General features: G+C 41.1%; 1 protein-coding gene across 3 annotated transcripts in view; it reads right to left on the minus strand.

The window, feature by feature from the left end:
• The window catches only part of Wasf2 (WASP family member 2), a 73,838-nt gene that overhangs the window by 11,699 nt on the left and 43,802 nt on the right, over positions 1–18,337 (minus strand). Inside the window, exons 1-4 of one of the 3 annotated variants that reach the window (XM_027937325.2) lie at positions 13,632–13,769; positions 11,977–12,149; positions 2,443–2,577; positions 1,755–1,908 (exon numbers count right to left, since the gene is read on the minus strand). In XM_027937325.2, coding sequence (XP_027793126.1) covers positions 1,755–1,908; positions 2,443–2,577; positions 11,977–12,106 — 419 coding nt within the window. In that variant the 5' untranslated portion in view covers positions 12,107–12,149; positions 13,632–13,769. Of the gene's footprint in view, positions 1–1,754; positions 1,909–2,442; positions 2,578–11,976; positions 12,150–13,239; positions 13,264–13,631; positions 13,770–18,337 lie in introns of those variants that run through there. The other 2 variants (XM_027937326.3, XM_027937324.2) reach the window with 2 other exon arrangements.

Raw genomic sequence — 18,337 nt, forward strand, 5'->3', positions numbered from 1 at the left:
TGCACCTTTTTGCTTCCTTCTACAATAGTGCAGCATCCACCCTCACCCCCACCACAAGGGGGCCTCAATGAGAACAGATGGCCAGCAGTTTTAAGACTACAAGGTTTACTCACCATCTCTTAATGACTATGACAGTGCTACATAGTGAGCTATTGAATGTCAATATAAGGTGCCATCTGCCAGACTTAATAATCACTTTGGCATGGCTAAGCCCCTCACTGTCCAGAAAGCACGTGCTTCAGGGTGAACAATTTTTAACATTATTCTGAACAAAAAAGTATTGGAAAGGCAACTTTATTTTCTACCTTCCAATCCTATCACAACACAGAGAAAATGTTTCCAAATCAAACACTAATAATTTTCATATTAAATCTTGTTCAGAGTTGGATATCCTACTGTTGTTTCTCTTAGGTCAAGTCCAGAAAAATAAGAGGAGATGCTAATTCTGATATTGTATGTTTACAAAGAAAATACCATTCCCTGAAAAATAAAATTATCTGAACAATAAAACTATCTTACCACACAAATCACCTGTATAACATTCCCCATAATGTTATCAGGTGTGTGACCCCTTTCTGTCCCATACTTCTCTGCCCACAGCCAACTAGACTACAGGATGGAGACTATTAAGTCAAAGTTCTGGCCTGCTATGTTTACTAGTCCCTTTAAAAGCCAAGGGGCAAGCATAATTTCATACAGTAATAAAAAAGGGTGGATGCTTTGTACTTTCTCTGTGTGAGAAACTACCAAGTTCCCATTCCATGGTCCCTGAATCGGAATGATATCCTTGAATTTCACAGGGAGGGACACACACACACAATGCGGGCGCGCGTACACACACACACACACACACACACACACACACACACACTGCTTTGCAGTGTATTCATGTCTGATAGAAAACATCTGCCTCCAGGGACTGGAGTTGTGACTCAGCGGTAGAGTGCTCGGCTAGCTCGTGTGAGGCCCTGGGTTCGATTCTCAGCACCACATAAAAATAAAATAAAGAAAACATCTGCCTCCAGCTATCTGTAATTACTTTTTACCTGTTCCAAAGATATTTAAGGATACAAGCAAGATAAATATTCACTTTCTGCCCCATTCAGAGGTTTTGTACTACCAAACCACTAGTGGAAAGGAGGTGCTTTTAAATTGTCTTTAAGGCTACCTTCTTTTTCAAGTCCAGCCACAGAAGGGTAGGTCCTTGCAGAAGAAATACAGAAAGAATGTTCAAAACAAAGTGAATGACAATAACTTGGAAGAATGCCAATTACTCCTTAAGCTTTGGAACGACCACTCTGGGCCCAGAGCAGCCAGTTCATGAAGCTGGCTCCATGAACACACCCAAACATCTGGTAATCTAGTGGTTTCCAAATAAGTGTGGGAGCCTTTCTAGAAGGTTGCCCCTGGGATCCATGCTGTAGGACCGCCTTGTAACAAAGTCCTTTTGGTTCTATAATAACTAAATTCCTTGGATGAAACCCAAGATGAACCTAGCTTACACCAAATTAAACTCTGCAGCATGCAATGTTACACCAAACTTTCAATATGTATTATATTCAGTATGAATTTCAGAAACCAAACAATAGTGACAACAGCTTTTAAGGCTCTTTAGCTTCTGTTGCTCAAGCAACTCCTGTGTAGGTAGTAAGCTTTTGGTAAACTCCCCTGATGTAACAACATCTTCAGATATTTTAGACAATCTAGTGTTGTTAACTATAGACCAAAAAAAGGAAAGGCTAGGCAGTTGTTACCTGTAAGGGGTGAGATTGTTGAGAGGGGGCGGAGTATCACAGGTATTGTATGTTTCCAAGACAGGCACTGGGAGAGAATTTCTGTCAAAAAGCTTCTGGTCTTGAATGGTAGAGCTTCTGAAAGCCTTTCGGGTGTTGATTCCTTGTAGTGATACTGAGAGAAGATGGAAGGCGTTAGAAAATGGACGACAGGCTATTTGAACAAACATTGAGTCACACCAGTCAGAGAGGCCTCAGCTGCTGCATTTCTTGGCTGCAGCTGTCTGCAGCCAGGTTTTTTTTTCCCTTCCTCCTCTGGGGAAGCCCCACAAGACTGTCAGCAGCCCAGCCATTTCACAACTGAACAAAATGAGGCAACATAGAGGTTTACTATGTAGCCAAATCTAGCAGACTCTCTTTTTAGGTGGAATGAATCTTCCAAGTACTTTAATGGTAGCAAAATATGAAAGGAAATTTGAGAATGAAGGAATTGGGGGAATGGGAGAAAGGAAGTATATGGGGAAGTATGTGGAGAAAGGAAGTATGTGGTAGGACTAAAAAGGTTTCTTTACACCTCCCAGGTTTACGTCATTTCAAAACATATCTCCATAGATCTCTGATTTTTCTCCTTGCTTTTTTATAAATCAGGAGAAGAAATTCTAAGAAACTGCTCACAAGAGCCTGTAAATGCTGAGCTCAGCTTCCTTACCTTCTTCTTCTTTGGGATCCAGCTGAGTGACTTTAACTTGTAGTCGGTCAACCCTCTCAGCAAGGGTGCTTACTCGAGAGGCAAAGGTATTTGCCTGAGTAAAGAGCTCTCCAAAAATGTCCTCTGCGTATTTACCTGTAAAGACCAAAGGAACCAAGTCACTAGTGCTTAGGAATGTCATAAATGGACACAAAACCTGCCTACTAAAAATTGTATTCCCCACTCCTCTAACACATACACACATACATATGCTTCCCCTTAGATCTAGAGATATAGTCTCCATAGTTTGGGCGGTCTGAATATGCTTTATAACTAATAGAGCCTTCTTAGCAAACTCTCTGAACGGTAATGACACTCAAAGCAGGCTGAATAAAATCAATAGGTGTAATGCAAAAATTAATCCTGAAAGACAATATGTCTACACATTTATCTGTAGCACTCAGCCCCTTGCTATCTGTAAAGCAACTTGTTCCAAAAAACAGATTGGGAGGGGTTGGGGTTGTGGCTCAGTGGTAGAGTGCTTGCCTAGCATGTGTGAGGCACTGGGTTTGATCCCCAGCACCACATAAAAATAAAATAAAGGTATTGTGTCTATCTACAACTAAAAAATATTTAAAAAAAAAAAAACAGATTGGGAATTAAGAGAACCTATAAGGTGCCCACAATTAATGTGATAAATAATAAATTACTTTCTCACTGGAGCTTCAAAAGTTCATTGAACAGCTAGGCATGGTGGCACATGCATGTAATCCTAGCAACTCAGGAAGCAGCAGCAGGAGGATCACAGGTTCAAAACCAGCCTCAGCAACTTAGCAAGACCCTAAACAACTTAGTGAGACCCTGTCTCAAAAAATAAAAAGGGTTGGGGAATGTGACTTCTGGGTTAAATCTCTAGTACAAAAAAAAAATCCATTGAACAACCAAGATGATTTGTGTTATCTCCAAGCGGCCTTGAACTTACCATCATTCTACAACAGAGACACATAAGTTCTTCTAAGGGGTGAAAAGGTTACTTTAGGTTCTATAACCTGCAACTTTCAAAGTCTCTGCTGTAGGTTAAAACCCTTCAAATCTATATCTCAGGCCATGTACAGTGGTACACACCTGTAATCCCAACAACTCAGGAGGCTGAGGCAGGAGGACTGCAAGTTTGAAGTTAGCCTCAGCAACTTAGTGAGACCCTCTCTCTCTCTCTCTCTCAAAAAAAAGATGATCGTGGTAAAGTGCCCCTGGATTAAAACTCCAATCACACACACACACACACATACCCACACACCAAACAACAACCACTACCACCAAAACCACTACATCTCAGGAAACAAGTGTAAAGCTAAAGCTTTCAACCCTCCCTGAAAAACAACATACCAGTGGACTCTTTCTACAATGTTTTGTTTTTTAGAAAAAGAAAAGAGTTCTGTATTTTCAACCCTGGAATGCAAGGAGAATTTGCAGCCAAAGAAACATAACAGTAATTTGACACTATTTCCATATTGTCATTCCAAGCCACAAGGCCACATTCTTACTAGGAATGAGAAGTAGTACATATGAATAAATATACCATCTGAGTTTCTTACTTGCAAGGTGAAGGCAGGCATAAATGACTATGCCCAATCCAAAGATAATTTTTTTGAGAACTATTTAAAGTAGGCTGTCATGTTTAGCTTCTAAACTACATTAATGCTTAGTCCTTATTGGGGTGGGGTGGGGGGATTAGTCTGAAAGGCAAAAACTGCACCTTTAGAGTGGAGTGCAGCTTACCTTTCCAGTATAACCTGCAAAGTAAGGATAAGATAAATCAACAGCTTATTTCGAATTGCTAGTAAATTTAAGTCAATAAGGAGTTTCTAATCTGGGAAGGAGCAAGGCCTTGCATACTGAATAGTCCCGTGATTTTAAACACTATGAAAAGCTCCTGAGCTCAAAGGAGTCAAATTGGTTAACAAACCACATTTCTACTCTGCAAGTGGAGGATCCTATTTGCTCCTGTCCATAACATGACTATGTTCCTACACAAATGATTCTATATCATGCTCTACCAGGTAACAGAAAATTGAGTTTGGAGCTGGCTGCAATGGCACACACCTGTAATCCCAGTGACTCAGGAGGTTGGGGCAGAAAGGATTCAAGTTTGAAGCTAGCCTAAGCAACTAATGAGGCCCTCAGCAATTTGGAGAGACCCTATCTCAAAATAAAAAATAAAAAGGGCTAGAGATGTGGCTCAGTGATTAAGCACCTGGGTTCAATCCCCAGTACAGAAGGAAGGAAGGACAGAAAGAAGGAAGGAAACTGTGTTTGCACTAGGAACAGTGGTATGTGCCAGTAGTTCCAATGACTCAGGAAACTGATGCAGAAGGATCACAAGTTCAGGGCAAAATCCTGTTTCAAATACAATAAAAAGAACTGGGAATGTAGTTTCAAGCTAAAGCACCCCTGGGTTCAATCCCTAGTACCAAAAAAAAAAAAAAAAAAAAAAGGAAAAGAAAGTGTGTTTAGAAGCTTACAGACAGAAAACCCCTAATGTAAAGAACTGGTAACACGAGATCTCTTTTTTAAGAGGAATGAGATGAGGTAGGGTAAATGTTTTCCCACTGTCACATCAGTTCAGGACCTTGACAAACTCAGAACTGTACTATAGGACAAAAACGCAGACTTCAAGTTAGAAGACCTGAGTTTATGTCTCAGCTCTATTTGTACCTGTGTACTCCTTTGCAAGTCACAGTCTCTCAGCCTTAGTCTCATCTATAAACTGGGGATAATAACTACATTTACTATAAGTATAAGTAAATGTAGTTACTATAAGTAAATGTAGTTATTATCGTAAGGATTAAATGAGCTAAAAGTTACCGTAAGGATTAAATGAGCTAAAATTCTAAGTTGTTATAAAGAGATTCTTTAGATTGCTAAGCCATGTTAGAGGACTTTTTTTTTTTTAATGTTTTAGTTGTTGATGCACCTTTATTTTTTTATTTATTTATATGTGGTGCTGAGGATCGAACTCAGTGCCTCACACAAGCTAGGCAAGTGTTCTGCCACTGAGCCACAACCCCATCCCCTAGAAAACTTTTTTTTTTTTTTTTTAGTTGTAGATGAACACAATACATTTGATTTATTTATTTTTACATGGTGCTGAGGATCAAACCCAGTGCCTCACACATGCTAGGCAAGCGCTCTACCACTGAGCTACAACCCCAGCCCAGGTTAGAGGACTTTAAAGAGGGTAATCATCTAAGCCAGCAATAGAGTACATGCCTGCAGACCCAACTTCTTAAGATGCTGAGGCAGCTCACAAGTTGAAGACCAGCATGGGCAGTGATAGTGAAGCCTTTTTTTTTTCCTATTGGTGACAATGCTCGTTTTATTGATTATGATGATAGTTTCAGAGGTTATAAATTTGTCAAAACTTACAAATTACACATGCTAAATACAGTGGTTATTTTGCAATTATACTTCAGTACAGCTGTTTGAAAAAGAGATGGTCAGGGTAGAGGGAACAAAAGTTAAGGGGGAAGAAAGCCATATTGCGATTTTAGACAACTTCAGAGCATGCTCCACTGAGGTGGGATCTGAAAGAGGTTTTAAAAGAAGTAATAGCAAGGCAAAGTACCTAGGACAAGGTTTTGCCTAGTGATGAGTCCAGTGTGCCTGATGCCCACTGAGAAAGGACTAGTGTAGGAGGAGAGGAAGTTAGAGAGGCCCCAAGTCACCAGGAGCCTTGCAGTGCATTTTTAGGAATTTTAATTTTATTAGAACTAAAATGGGTAATTGCTAGAGGTTTTTATGAAGAGGAGTGACACTACCTCAGTTTTAAATGAGTTTTTTCGACTTCTGTGTTAAGAATAATCCTTAAACTGGGTGCAGAGGCACATGACTTTAATCCCAGTGGTTTTGGAGGTTGAGGCAGGAGGATCACAGGTTCAAAGCCAGACTCAGCAACATAACAAGGCCCCAAACAACTTAGAGAGATCCCGACTCAAAATGAAAAATAAAAAACGAGTTTTTTTTTTTTTTTAAATAAATAAAATATCAGCTGGGCACTGTGGCACATGCCTGTAATCCCAGCAGTTCAGGAGGCAGAGGCAGGAAGATCTTGAGTTCAAATCTAGCCTCAGCAACTCAGTGAGATACTGTCTTTAAATAAAATACCAAACAGGTCTGGGGATGTGGCCAGTGGTTCAGAGCCCAAGTTCAATCCCTGGTACCCCCCCCCAAAATCTAAATATCCTGTTTTAAACATGGAGGAAATTTGAAACATAATTCCAGTTGGAGACTCAATGGCCCATTCAGACTACCAACACAGACCCAAGACCCACCACAACATCCTTAACAGAATGTCCTGATGGGACATTTTACAAAAGATTTCAGAGTAGTTTGATAGTTTTTTTTTTCCCCCTTTAGCAGAACTCTTCAAACAAAATGTTACGTGGAAGTAGAACAGGTAAAACCAATTTTTAAAAATGTGCAGCTGTTCTTATTGAAGTCTGAGTGGGAGTCCTAAAGCTCCTGAATGCCACCAGTGAGAAAACCCAGTATCAGAGCATGATTCCCTAATGACCCAAGTAGGGGTTCCAGTCTCCTAAATAGCCACAATACCAATCCAAAGTGCTGAATGGCTGACTGTGCATTTAGTTTCTAAAACATGGCAAGCTAAAACGTGAATGCAATCTCACCATACTGAAGGAAAATAAGAATTCTAAATGTGCTATCATGAAGAAATCTGTGGCTCTGGACTTTTAAAATCCCCCAATCCCTTCCCAGTACAGGGGATTAAACCCAAGACACATGCTAGGCAATGCTCTACCACTGAGTTACATCCCCAGGCTTTTTCATATTATTTTGAGACAGGGTCTCACTAAATTGCCCAGGTTGGCTTCTAACTCATGATCCTCCTGACTCAGCCTCCCAAGTAGCTGGGATTACAGGCATGTGCTACTATGCCCAGAGGAATTTTTAGTTTCTTTTCATATATATGTGTGTTAGGGATCAAATTCAGGGCCTTGCACATGCCAGGCAAGGGTTCTAGCACTGAGCCACATTCCCAGCCCAGGATTTTCAGTTTTTGCTTTATCTATTCCATAACCAGAGTTTCACTATCAGAAGAACCAGTTCTGGCTAACGTACAATGCATGAGGACAAAATCAGAATCTGTCTCTGAGCCCCTCTCTGCTGGATGAAATCCTAAGCCCACTTTAAATGTAACCTCTTCTAAGAAGACTTCCTTTCCCCACCTGTACTCCCACTTCTCATAGAGGATTTCTTCCTCCCCTGTATTCTCTGTATACCAACAGCACTGAATCGTGGGGAACATACAGACATGAATCATTCAACATTTAATGAACAACTTCTACTGGGTGCCAGGTACTGTATAAGGTCGACACAGAAGTTCAAGGACAAACAACAGGATTTCTGCTTTCAAAGAACTTTTAATTTAGCATAAAAGACAGTTGATTTGCAATATAATGTGGCAGGTAATAATACAGACATGTAATGGGAACTCAGAGGAGCACTTATCCCAATCTGAAGGAGATTCCTGATCTGGCCTTGAAGGATCAGCTCCATGAAACCGGGAAGAAAAAGAGGCTAAGGGCTGTCCAGCAACAGCACAGCATGGAAATATGAATTTAAAAGATTGTAAAATGTAAAGACTGTAAAATAGGGGATGACAAATTGTAGAAAATGGGACTAGAAAGGAAGACAGGTCTTAAAAGAGAATCTTAAATGCTAGGCCAAGGAAGTTAGATTATTCCATAGTGAAGACCGAGATAAATGGTTAAGATTTGTATTAGCTGGGCATGGTGGCACACGCCTATAACCCAGTGACTTGGGAGGCTGAGGTAGGAGGATCTCAATCAAGTTGAAGGCCAGCCTTAGCAATTTAGCAAGACCCTCTGTGGGGAAAAAAAAAGAGAGAATGTAGTTCAGTTGGTAAAGCACCCCTCAGTTCATTCCCTGTACCCTCCTCAAATCAAAAGTTCAGAATTATAAAAGTAAAAAGTGAGAACTGGCTGGAAATGATGTCACATGCCTATAATCCCAGCAGCTCAGAGGCTGAGGCAGGAGGATAGCGAGTTCAAAGCCAGCCCCAGTAACTTATCGAGGCTCTGAGCAACTTAGTGAGGCCCTGTCTTAAAATAAAAAAAAAAAAAAAAAAAAAAAAGGGCTGGGGATGTGCTCAGCACTCCTGGGTTCAATCTTTAGTATGAAAGAAAGGGAAGAAAGGGAAGGAAGGGAAGGAAGGGAGGGAGGGAGGGAAGGAAGGGAAGGAAGGGAGGGAGGGAGGGAGGGAGGGAAGGAAGGGAGGGAAGGGAGGGAGGGAGGGAGGGAGGGAGGGAGGGAGGGAGGAAGGAAGGAAGGAAGGAAGGAAGGAAGGAAGGAAGGAAGGAAGGAAGGAAGGAGTAAAAACTGCATTTTAGGTAGATCACTCTGGCAGAAATATAAGGAACAGATAAAAGGGGGTTAAAAAGGAGGCCAAAAGTAAACTACATCGATAGTTTAGGTCAAAGTCAATGAAGGTCTGAACTAGAGCACTGTTGCCAAAGACACAGTAAAGGACTGAGCAAAGAAATTCTTAAGAAGTCTAAGTTTAAATATTGACTTTTGAGGCCGAGAGTGTAGCTCAGTGGTACAGTGAATGCTTAGCATACACAAGGCCCTGGGTTCTATCCCTAACACCAAAAAATAAGTAAATATTGATTTTGCCTCTTACTGGCTGTGTCTCTTTAAAGAAGTTACTGTACTTTTTGGAGCTTTTATTTCTTCATTTGAAAAAGGAGACTAGAACTTTCTACCCTTATAGAACTATTGAAAAGATTAAATGAGATTATATCAAGATCCTGGCAAAAGCAGGGGCTGGAGTTGTAGCTCAGTGGTAGAGCGCTTGCTTAGCATGTGTGAAGCACTGGGTTCAAGCCTCAGGACCACATAAAAATAAATAAATAAATAAACAAACATATTTTGTCTATCTACAACTAAAAAATATATATTAAAAAATAAAAAACTGGCAAAAGTAGACAATCAAGAAATTTGAGTTCCTTTCTCTCCTTCTCCTCATGTTCCCCTGAAGAATTACTTATTTCCATTTCTGCTGGTAGATATGAACTCCTGGAAGGCAGAGACCATTTCTTTTTCTTTCTTTCATTTTTTTTTGAGAGAGAGAGAGAGAGAAAAATTTTTTAATATTTATTTTTTAGTTTTCGATGGACACAACATCTTTATTTTATTTTTATGTGTTACTGAGGATCGAACCCAGCGCCCCGGCACGCATGCCAGGCGGGTGTGCTACCGCTTGAGCCACATCCCCAGCCCAGAGACCATTTCTTATCACTGTATCTTCTTAGCATCCAGCACACAAAATATATACAATACATGTTTACATGTGGGAGACCAACCTTACACGTGACTGAGTCACACTCCCTGGCTGGGTGCTGAGGCGCTCAGTCACAGAAATGTGGCACAGCTTTCCCCACCCTTCTTGGGTTCGAGGGTCAGTGTCTCGTGTGTCTTGCTACAGCCCCACGGGTGAAGCTATGCTCACCTGTTCCTTTGTAATATAACCCCTTGCCCTGTTTAGGATAGAATCTTCCATGGAAGTGCCTTGTGTGTGTCCCCTTCTCTTACTGTGCCCTTGGATGTGGCCTACCCAGGTGTCAGTCAACCTGCTGACAGTGGACATCATGAAGATAGACTCAGCCCCCTGAAACCTGACCCCTTGCCTCATTTGAACAGCTTCTCCTCAATAAAAGGGGTCAGCGCATGCTCTCGCTCACTTTTTCTGTGGACCCTTAACGTCAGAGGAGTCGTCACAGCGACCCCAAAGAAAAAGGTATTTGTGTCTCTTAAGTGGTTATTTTGTGCAGCCTAGTTAGCCCGGTTTAACTGGAGTAACCCCTGAGCCTTTTAATCGCAAGAACTGAAACCCGGCATTAACTGGATGAATAAAGGGTCAGTTAGAAATCTTGTTTCCTTAGGCACAAACAGAACCTTGTCCCTTAGATGGGCTTCCTCAACATAGGTGTGGTCTGATCACAAGTGGGAGGGTCTTCAATGGCATCCATCAACACTATCCTGGAAAAACACCTTAGAGGGAGCATAACTCCTGCTGAGTGTGAATAAGAAGCATCATTAGCTGGATGTTCTTTGTCCTATGGAGAACGAACTAGTATGTGATTGACTTCCACCCATTTGGCCTTCTCAGGGTGACAGAAGCAGAAATGATGCTTTTAAGAAGCAGTGAGGCTCTCTACAGCTTTCATGTGCTTCTTTGTCAGCAGCACTGCTGTTGAGCTACTGTCAATGTTCCTTTGTAAAAGACAGGCACTGGCAGGGTTTCATTTCTTTGTGACACCCCATCCAGGTTTCCCTAAGCCCTGGATCAATTGAGATGGTCCCTGAGCTAGGTGAAGGCTTAGGAATCTCAGACTCCATACATCATTTGGTAACAGAGCTCTATCTTCTCAGGCTCCTATTTTAAAGGCAGGACCTATTACTATCTGGGGGAATGCAGGCTTTCTTGATATTCCTCTCCCTTCACTAAGGACAGTGATGCGACAGGAGGGCAAGTATCTGAAATAATTCACACCAAGTTGCCTTTGCTAAGGAATATCACACTAAAATGGCATTTTGACAGAGGTGCTTATGGGACCTGGGGTGGCAGTAGACAAATGCAGAGCCAACCCAAGCATCTGCCCTTCCCATACCTCGGCTTCAAGCAAATAAAGTCAGCTTGATTCAGAATGAAACCCAAACCACGTGCATGTACCCCAAGTACTCCCACCCATGGCAGTCTCATTCATTCTTACCAATTAAAAAACAAAATTGTAATTGAACTGGCTTTCCCTCAGCTCCAAAACAGACTGGGCTAACCCCCATCTTCCTCCTAGAGAAGAATGGCTCCAGCTACTATTTGTGTCACTGTATGTTCACACAGCTTGTAAAACTCCCAAAACCCTAGAGACTGCAGAAGTAATTTGTACCCTGAACTTGGACCTGGGGGCTTGCAGCACAATTAAATGTGTACCAGGGTAGACTAGTCAGCCAGAATTTCTCTGAGTACATGTTTGCTTTACTCCTCTTTGGAAAGAAAGTGGGGGAGGGTGTTGGATAGATAAAGGCTATTGGCACATTTGAGGCTTCAACAAAGTCAGGCTACATCGAACAGCTCCTGTAATTAGAGGCACATTCCCCGACCCAAGACACTGCTCTGTGAACCTCCCACTTTACACACAGAGAATTCTGCTCTGTCATTCCATCTGCAGTTTCTGCTGCAGCTCTTCCTGCTACCCTTCCCACAGATTTCTTTTGAAGCAGGTGGAGGGGGAGGGGGAGGGAACCTAGAGGGTGGTGGTAGATGGAGAAAGGATGGGGGGAAGAATCTGTACCAAAAAAGGAGCCTCTCTTTGGGGGGGGGGGATGGAATACATTTCACATTACCTAGGGAAGGCAGATGGGGGAGAAATAGGAACATGGGAGGAGAAGGAAACTAAATAAAGAGCACCAACGACCCCTGAGGGCAAAGCACAGGCTCTCGGAGGCACTCACTCAGGCTGCCCAGCTGTCGGATGACATTTGCCAGGGTGATGTTGGTCATGCATTCCAGCTCGCTTCTAACGCTAGGCAACGTCTGACGGCACAGGTGCCTTGGCTCGATGTTTCTCGTTACTAACGGCATGGTGGACCTGCTTCAGGCAATGTTCTGAATGATGAAAAACAACCTAAAACAGAAATAACAGGAAAGTATTACTCAACCACAAATTCCAGGCACACTAGGGCTGTGTCTTTCTTTCTTTCTGTCTTGCTCTGATCTAAAAACAGCTTTTAAAGATCTTTACCCCCCACCTTTTTCTCTTTTACCCCTCCCATTTCTTTTAAGGTCTTGCTACTAGAAGACTTGCTATGTAAGTTTACCAGATAAACTTATATATTTTGAACTAGTAACTGCTGGCTGAGGTACACAGTTACAACTACTGTTTCAACCAACAAGATTACCCAGAGGCAAGGAGACATGGTCAGAAAACAGTCCTTTCAGCAAACATCGGATGGTATGGATTCTATCCTTGGGGTGTCCATAACCAAGACAGATCAGATTCTAGGCCACCAATTATATGAATCAAAAAAGAGATTCCGTCATCTGATAATCTCCAGAATGAATTCAAGCTGCCAACAGTGATTCCATTGATATATATCAGGACATAGCTTCTCCAGTTCCTCTTAGGTGAATGACTGTTAATGTACAACTAAATGCTAGCTGCCAGTATCTATTAACAGCAGTAAAGTTTAGTTTGTAAATTGAAAGAATGAAAGAATATCAAGGATAGTTTTAAATGTTCAATATGTCAAACAGATGCTAAGCCAACTATGCTATAAGATTCTCTGATCCTTTCTCTTCTACCCAAAGCCTCCCCCTCTCTCTCCTATCCAGTTCAATATACCTGGGCCAAAGGGCTCTAGAAACAGCAGGAAGTGACTAGAGCAGACCCTGGAAACTTTTAGTTACTGTTTCTTGGCCAGTCAGCTGAGCCCCTTTCCCTAGGAAATCCCTCAGCAGGCTCATGCTGAGCTATTGTTTTAGATTACCAGATTCCTATTTTTATAAGTTTAGGAAAAGGTTTCAATTTCAACACAGTGAATATGACAACAGTCAAAGCACACCGGTCTGGAACTATTTCTCTATCTTACAAATCTAAATCAAAAGGGCCAAATGGTTTTAATGCAAGGGAAAGTCACTTCAAATGAAAAGGTAACATATGCTAGCCCCCAATATTATAACACCTCTTTAAAAAAACAAAATAGAGGTTTACTTACATCAAATTTTAAAACACCAGCTCATCACCAAAAATGTTGATTGTGGATACAAAATGCTTAAACCAAACTAACCATCACAGATCCTAAAAGCAAACCAACATATTATCTGACCAAAAAAAAAAAAAAAAAAAAAGATCCTTTAGCCCTTCAGGCTCAAAAAGGGAGTAGAACCCTTTGGAACAGACTGCTCCTTGTTATGGACATTCTGATCTGCTACAAGTAAAAATAAAACAGGAAGCCAGCAGCTTGGGGAACAAGATTTCCTGTCACCAACAGCAACAGCCCAAGAACCAAGAGAATCAGCTGTTTACTTATGACTTTGAACCTCCCTTTAATAGTCACTGTGTGGCAGCTGTGCCTATCTTTGGGGTGCAGAGGTGTTTCCTGCATACTTGTCTACTCTCTTAGGAAATGATTTCCATTCCATTTTGCTGCTAAGTTCCTCCTTTGACTCAACAGGTTTCTGATCCAAACTCCAGACATCCCAGTTTAACTCTCTTTCCCTCTTTTACTTCATGTAAACAGTATCAGTCTCAATCTGTAGTAGTAATCCTGGTGAAAAGAGAACAAGAAAGGAGGCAGGAGGTTACAAACAAAAGAACTTCACAGGGCTCTGTACAACATTCTTGGGATGCCCTCAGATTCCCAAATTTCAAACTTTCTGGAAGAACTAGGTAGGAAAGAGTCAAGAATGATTCAAAACAATTATTGCAAAGCTGGATGTGGTGGCACATGCCTGTAATTTCAGCCACCCAGGAGGCTGAGGCAGGAGGATAGAAAGTCAAGTACAGCCTCTGCAACTTAGCAAGACCCTGTCTCAAAATTAAAATAAAAAAATACAAAGGGCTGGGGCTGTAGCTCTGTGGTAGAGTACTTGCCAAGTATGTTCCAGGCCCTGGGTTTAATCTCTAGTGTTGAGACTGAGAAGCAAAAGGAAAAGTCACTGGGGCTCCATTCACTGTCCCAGCTTCTCAGAGGAGCTACAAAGCCAGACTACCTTGAAATTCTGTGTTGAATGTGACCATTGCCAGTGCATTCCAGACTTTCCCTCTGGATACCTCATGGAAACTGGATTCCAGAAAGCTAGGCAAATGTCATACAGGGGGTAGAGAGCAAATTCTAATACTTTGGTGCTTGAGCATTTATGTTTTTCCAAGTGCCTTGGGTAAGCAGACAGAAAGAGAGTTACTAACTGTCATCTGTGTAGGGTGTACCTAAAAGCAAGTTTTCAATAACAAGATGGCTTCCTTTTTATTATTTTCTTTTTGATATTGGTAACTGAATCCAAGGGCACTTTGTACCACTGAGCTGTATCCCCAGACCTTTTTATTTAATTTTATTTTGAGACAGGTCTCGCTAAATTGCTGAGACTGGCCTCAAACTTGTGATCTTCCTGTCTCAGCCTCCCTAGTCACTGGGATTACAGGTGTGTGCTACCACACCTCGCAAAATAGCTTCCTCTTTCCAAGAAAAGCCAGTTCCCATAACCAGCTAGAGAATATTCAAGAAATAACAAGACATCAATATCTATCAAGCCAAAACAACTAGAAAAGTATACCTGCTATTGCACTGTTATTCATTTTTCTTTTGGATAATGGTTGGTTGTCTTCTGCAAAAGTGCAGAATTATGCATGATAACCCAAATAGTAACTTGACCAAGAAAAAAAAATCTTATATTCCTATGAAGATTAACTTAGAAATGGCCAAAAAGACTCAGGCTCAGCCAGGCGCAGTGGTACATGCCTATATTCCCAGTGGCTCATGAGACTGAAACAGGAGGATCACAAATTTAAAGCCAGCCTCAGCAACTTAACGAGACTGTGTCTCAAAAAAAAAAAAAAAAAAAAAAAAAAAAGAGCTGGGGCTGTAGTTCAGGGTTAAGAGCTCCTGGGGTTCAATCCCCAAATCCCTAGTACCAAAAAAAAAAAAAAAAAGGACTTCTAGGCTCTTAATTCTCTCAACTTAGCTTCAAGCAGTAGAAAACTCATTTTGGGCTTTGGAGTTGACATACATGGGTTAGTACCTTGACTCTGACGTTTTATTGTGTTATCTTGAATAACTTTCCTAGGGACATGGAATAATATACATACATATAAAATGCCCTCTAGACACTGGGCGTGGGAGTGCATGCCTATAACTCCAGCCTCTTGGGAGGCTGAGACAGGAAAATCATGAGTTCAAAGCCAGTCTCAGCAACTGTGAGGCACTAAGCAACCCAGTGAGACCCTGTCTCTAAAAAAAAAAAAAAAAAAAAAATGCCCTGTAGGTAAGCACGTTGGCTTACACCTGTAACTTGGGAGGTTCAGACAGGAGGATCACAAATTTGAGGCCAGCCTCAGCAAGTTAGAAGTAACTTAGTGAGACCCTGTCTCGAAATTAAATAAATAAAATAAAAAGGACTGGGGATGTGACTTTGGAGGCTAAGGCAGGAGGATCACAAGTTTAAGAAAAGCCTTAGCAAGACCAGCGAAACCCTAAGCAATTTAGTAAGACCTTGTCTCAAAAAATAAAAGAATGCTGGGGATATAGCTCAGGGGTAAAGTGTCCCTGGGTTCATTCCCCAGTACCAAAAATAAATAAATACATAAATAAATATAATTTTAACCATGGACATATTATAGAGTAAAATGCAATATTCACATAAAAATTAAAAATAAAACCCTAGATTCAATGAAATTTGATGGTTTTCCCCTTGAAGTTGCTCCCAGCTATGCTCCTGGGCCTCTTGAAAAACAGATACTTCTCCAGTCTTTCATAACTGGGTTACTTGTCTGAATCACAGAACAAAGAAAATGATTAGTGACTTTTCTCAGTTTTCCTTAAGATTGTACATAATAGCACCATTCTAGATACAGAGCAAACAAGTTAATATATTACATACAATAAATGGCTAATGGCATTAGGATTTAATTTTCTTATGAAACTCCAGTTGACAAAAGCTCTTCCAACATCAGTAGCATATAACTGGAAAATTTGTACAACACTGGGTATTGAGGAACAACTGAATTAAGGAAGTACAGGTCAATTTTGCATTTTAGACAAATCATTCAACAGAATTTATTTTGGGATAGGAAAAGGGTGGAGATAAGAAGACCAACTGGAAAACGTCATAAGCTCAGAAGGAGAGAGCAGAAAGGGGGGCCCACCATATCACAGGTAGAACATATGAATTGAGAAACCATAGGTAAGTTGCCAGGGCGAGTCTAGCCTACTTGATCCCCACCTGCTGGTTTTTCCCTGTAGATATATACAGTTATATGCACAGTGATAAAATGTATGCTTCCTTATTAAAAGTGTCATGAAAAGAGTTAAATGCTAGTGCTAGTGACAGAAATAAAATATGAAAAGAACCAAGGAAGTAGTGGTTCTTAAATGAAAAAAGAAGTTACAGAGCTGTGTGTGAGAGTGCATACCTATAATTGCACCTACTCAAGAGGCTGATGTAGAATAACCCCAAGTTCAAGACTAGCCTCAGCCATGTAGCAAGACTCTCAGCAACTTAGTGAGACCCTGTCTCAAAATAAAAAATTTTAAAAAAGGACTGGGGATACAGCTCAGGGGCAAAGTGCTCCTGGGTTCAATCCCCAGGATAGGGGGGAAAAAAAATGAACAAACAACAACAAACAGAAGGAGGAGGAGGACGACGACTTGCTATTGTTATGGACACATGAAAGAGTGTAATGCCCAGTCTTTATGGAATCAATAGAGATCTTTCACTTTGGGGAAATTATATGCTATAGTGTTATTTCCTAATTTGGGGGGTTATTGCAGAGGAGAGAAATTAAATTAGACTTGCTAAGAAGCTAAATGACATGGAAGTTAACTATCTAGTTACCTAGTTTCTTTTCATTAGCACTGTCCTACAGTAGAATAGGTTCTTTTTAGATAAGGTTGTAAATTCCCTCAGCCTCTGGATAACCAGCTATTAGTATCAGGCATGTTGAAGGAGAAATTTCTAGAGGATAAGAAGGTATTGGGAGGTGAAACTGGATAAACTTTACATTGCCTTATAAATCAGAGACATTACAATTCTCACTCTAGGCTCAGTCTCCTCATCTGTAAAACAAAGGGACTAAATGATCTTTAAGAAGCTTCCTAGTGCTAAAATTTTTGGACTTACTTCTACCTAAGCTGCCATTATCTTCTCATTTAGCCAACCTTCACTTGTATTCTGAACATAAGAGGCAAGTCAAGGGAATATAGAGAGGCCATTTATCTAGCTCCTTTGGAGGCATGCACTTGTCAGTTACCAAGACCAGTAGGATCCAGAATGGCCCAAAGGATGTTCCAGACAGAGTCCTTAGTTAAGTTATTTATACCCTGGTAGGGTCCTGGACTGGGAGGTGGTTTACTCAAGGAAGTCGAAAAGAACAACTGACTTTTAGACCAGTTTCAGATATTTAGGACAGAAATACCAGCAATCTCCATCTTCACCTCTAGCTAGTTTCACCTTTAGGGAATAAGTCCAAAAACAAATACAAGACTTCAGAATCCATTCCTAGCCATGGCTTAGTAGTACACTGACCCATCTCAACTGTCAATGCCATGACACTGGCATGTCATACTTTTGAAAGGAAACTGGATGAGAGGCTCTATCAGGTCCCCCTCAAACAGTGAGATTCTTCCCAAGTCTGTATATGGAAGTTACCATGGAATATCTACATATCACATTTGGTCAGTGTAAAGTAAAAAAGAGACTTTGACATTCGCCCAACTTTTTGAACTCTTTCAACCCTGCTCCCAACAGCATGGGTGAAGTGAGATGAGGAAGGGGTTGGGAGGCAGTAGATGGCAATAAAAGAAAGCTGCATGTGAGAGCAAGGGAGGTCATTCTGGCATTGATATTTATTACTGTTTATGATAAACAAACAATGGTGCATTGAAAACCAAGGTCACTGATAACACCTACAGAATTCTATGGTCATAACTAAAAAGCAAGTATATCTGGATAACAGCAAGAACCACTACAACAGAAATGCTTCACATGGCAGTTCCTCTTTGAAACATATCACCAAAATGCTGATCAGCAGTAGCAGGGGAGGGGAACATGTGGGGATGTTGTATTTGTGGCAATCAGAACTTCTGCTTTCACTTCATC

Source organism: Marmota flaviventris, chromosome 10 (assembly GCF_047511675.1).
Source record: "Marmota flaviventris isolate mMarFla1 chromosome 10, mMarFla1.hap1, whole genome shotgun sequence".
Taxonomy (NCBI): domain Eukaryota; kingdom Metazoa; phylum Chordata; class Mammalia; order Rodentia; family Sciuridae; genus Marmota; species Marmota flaviventris.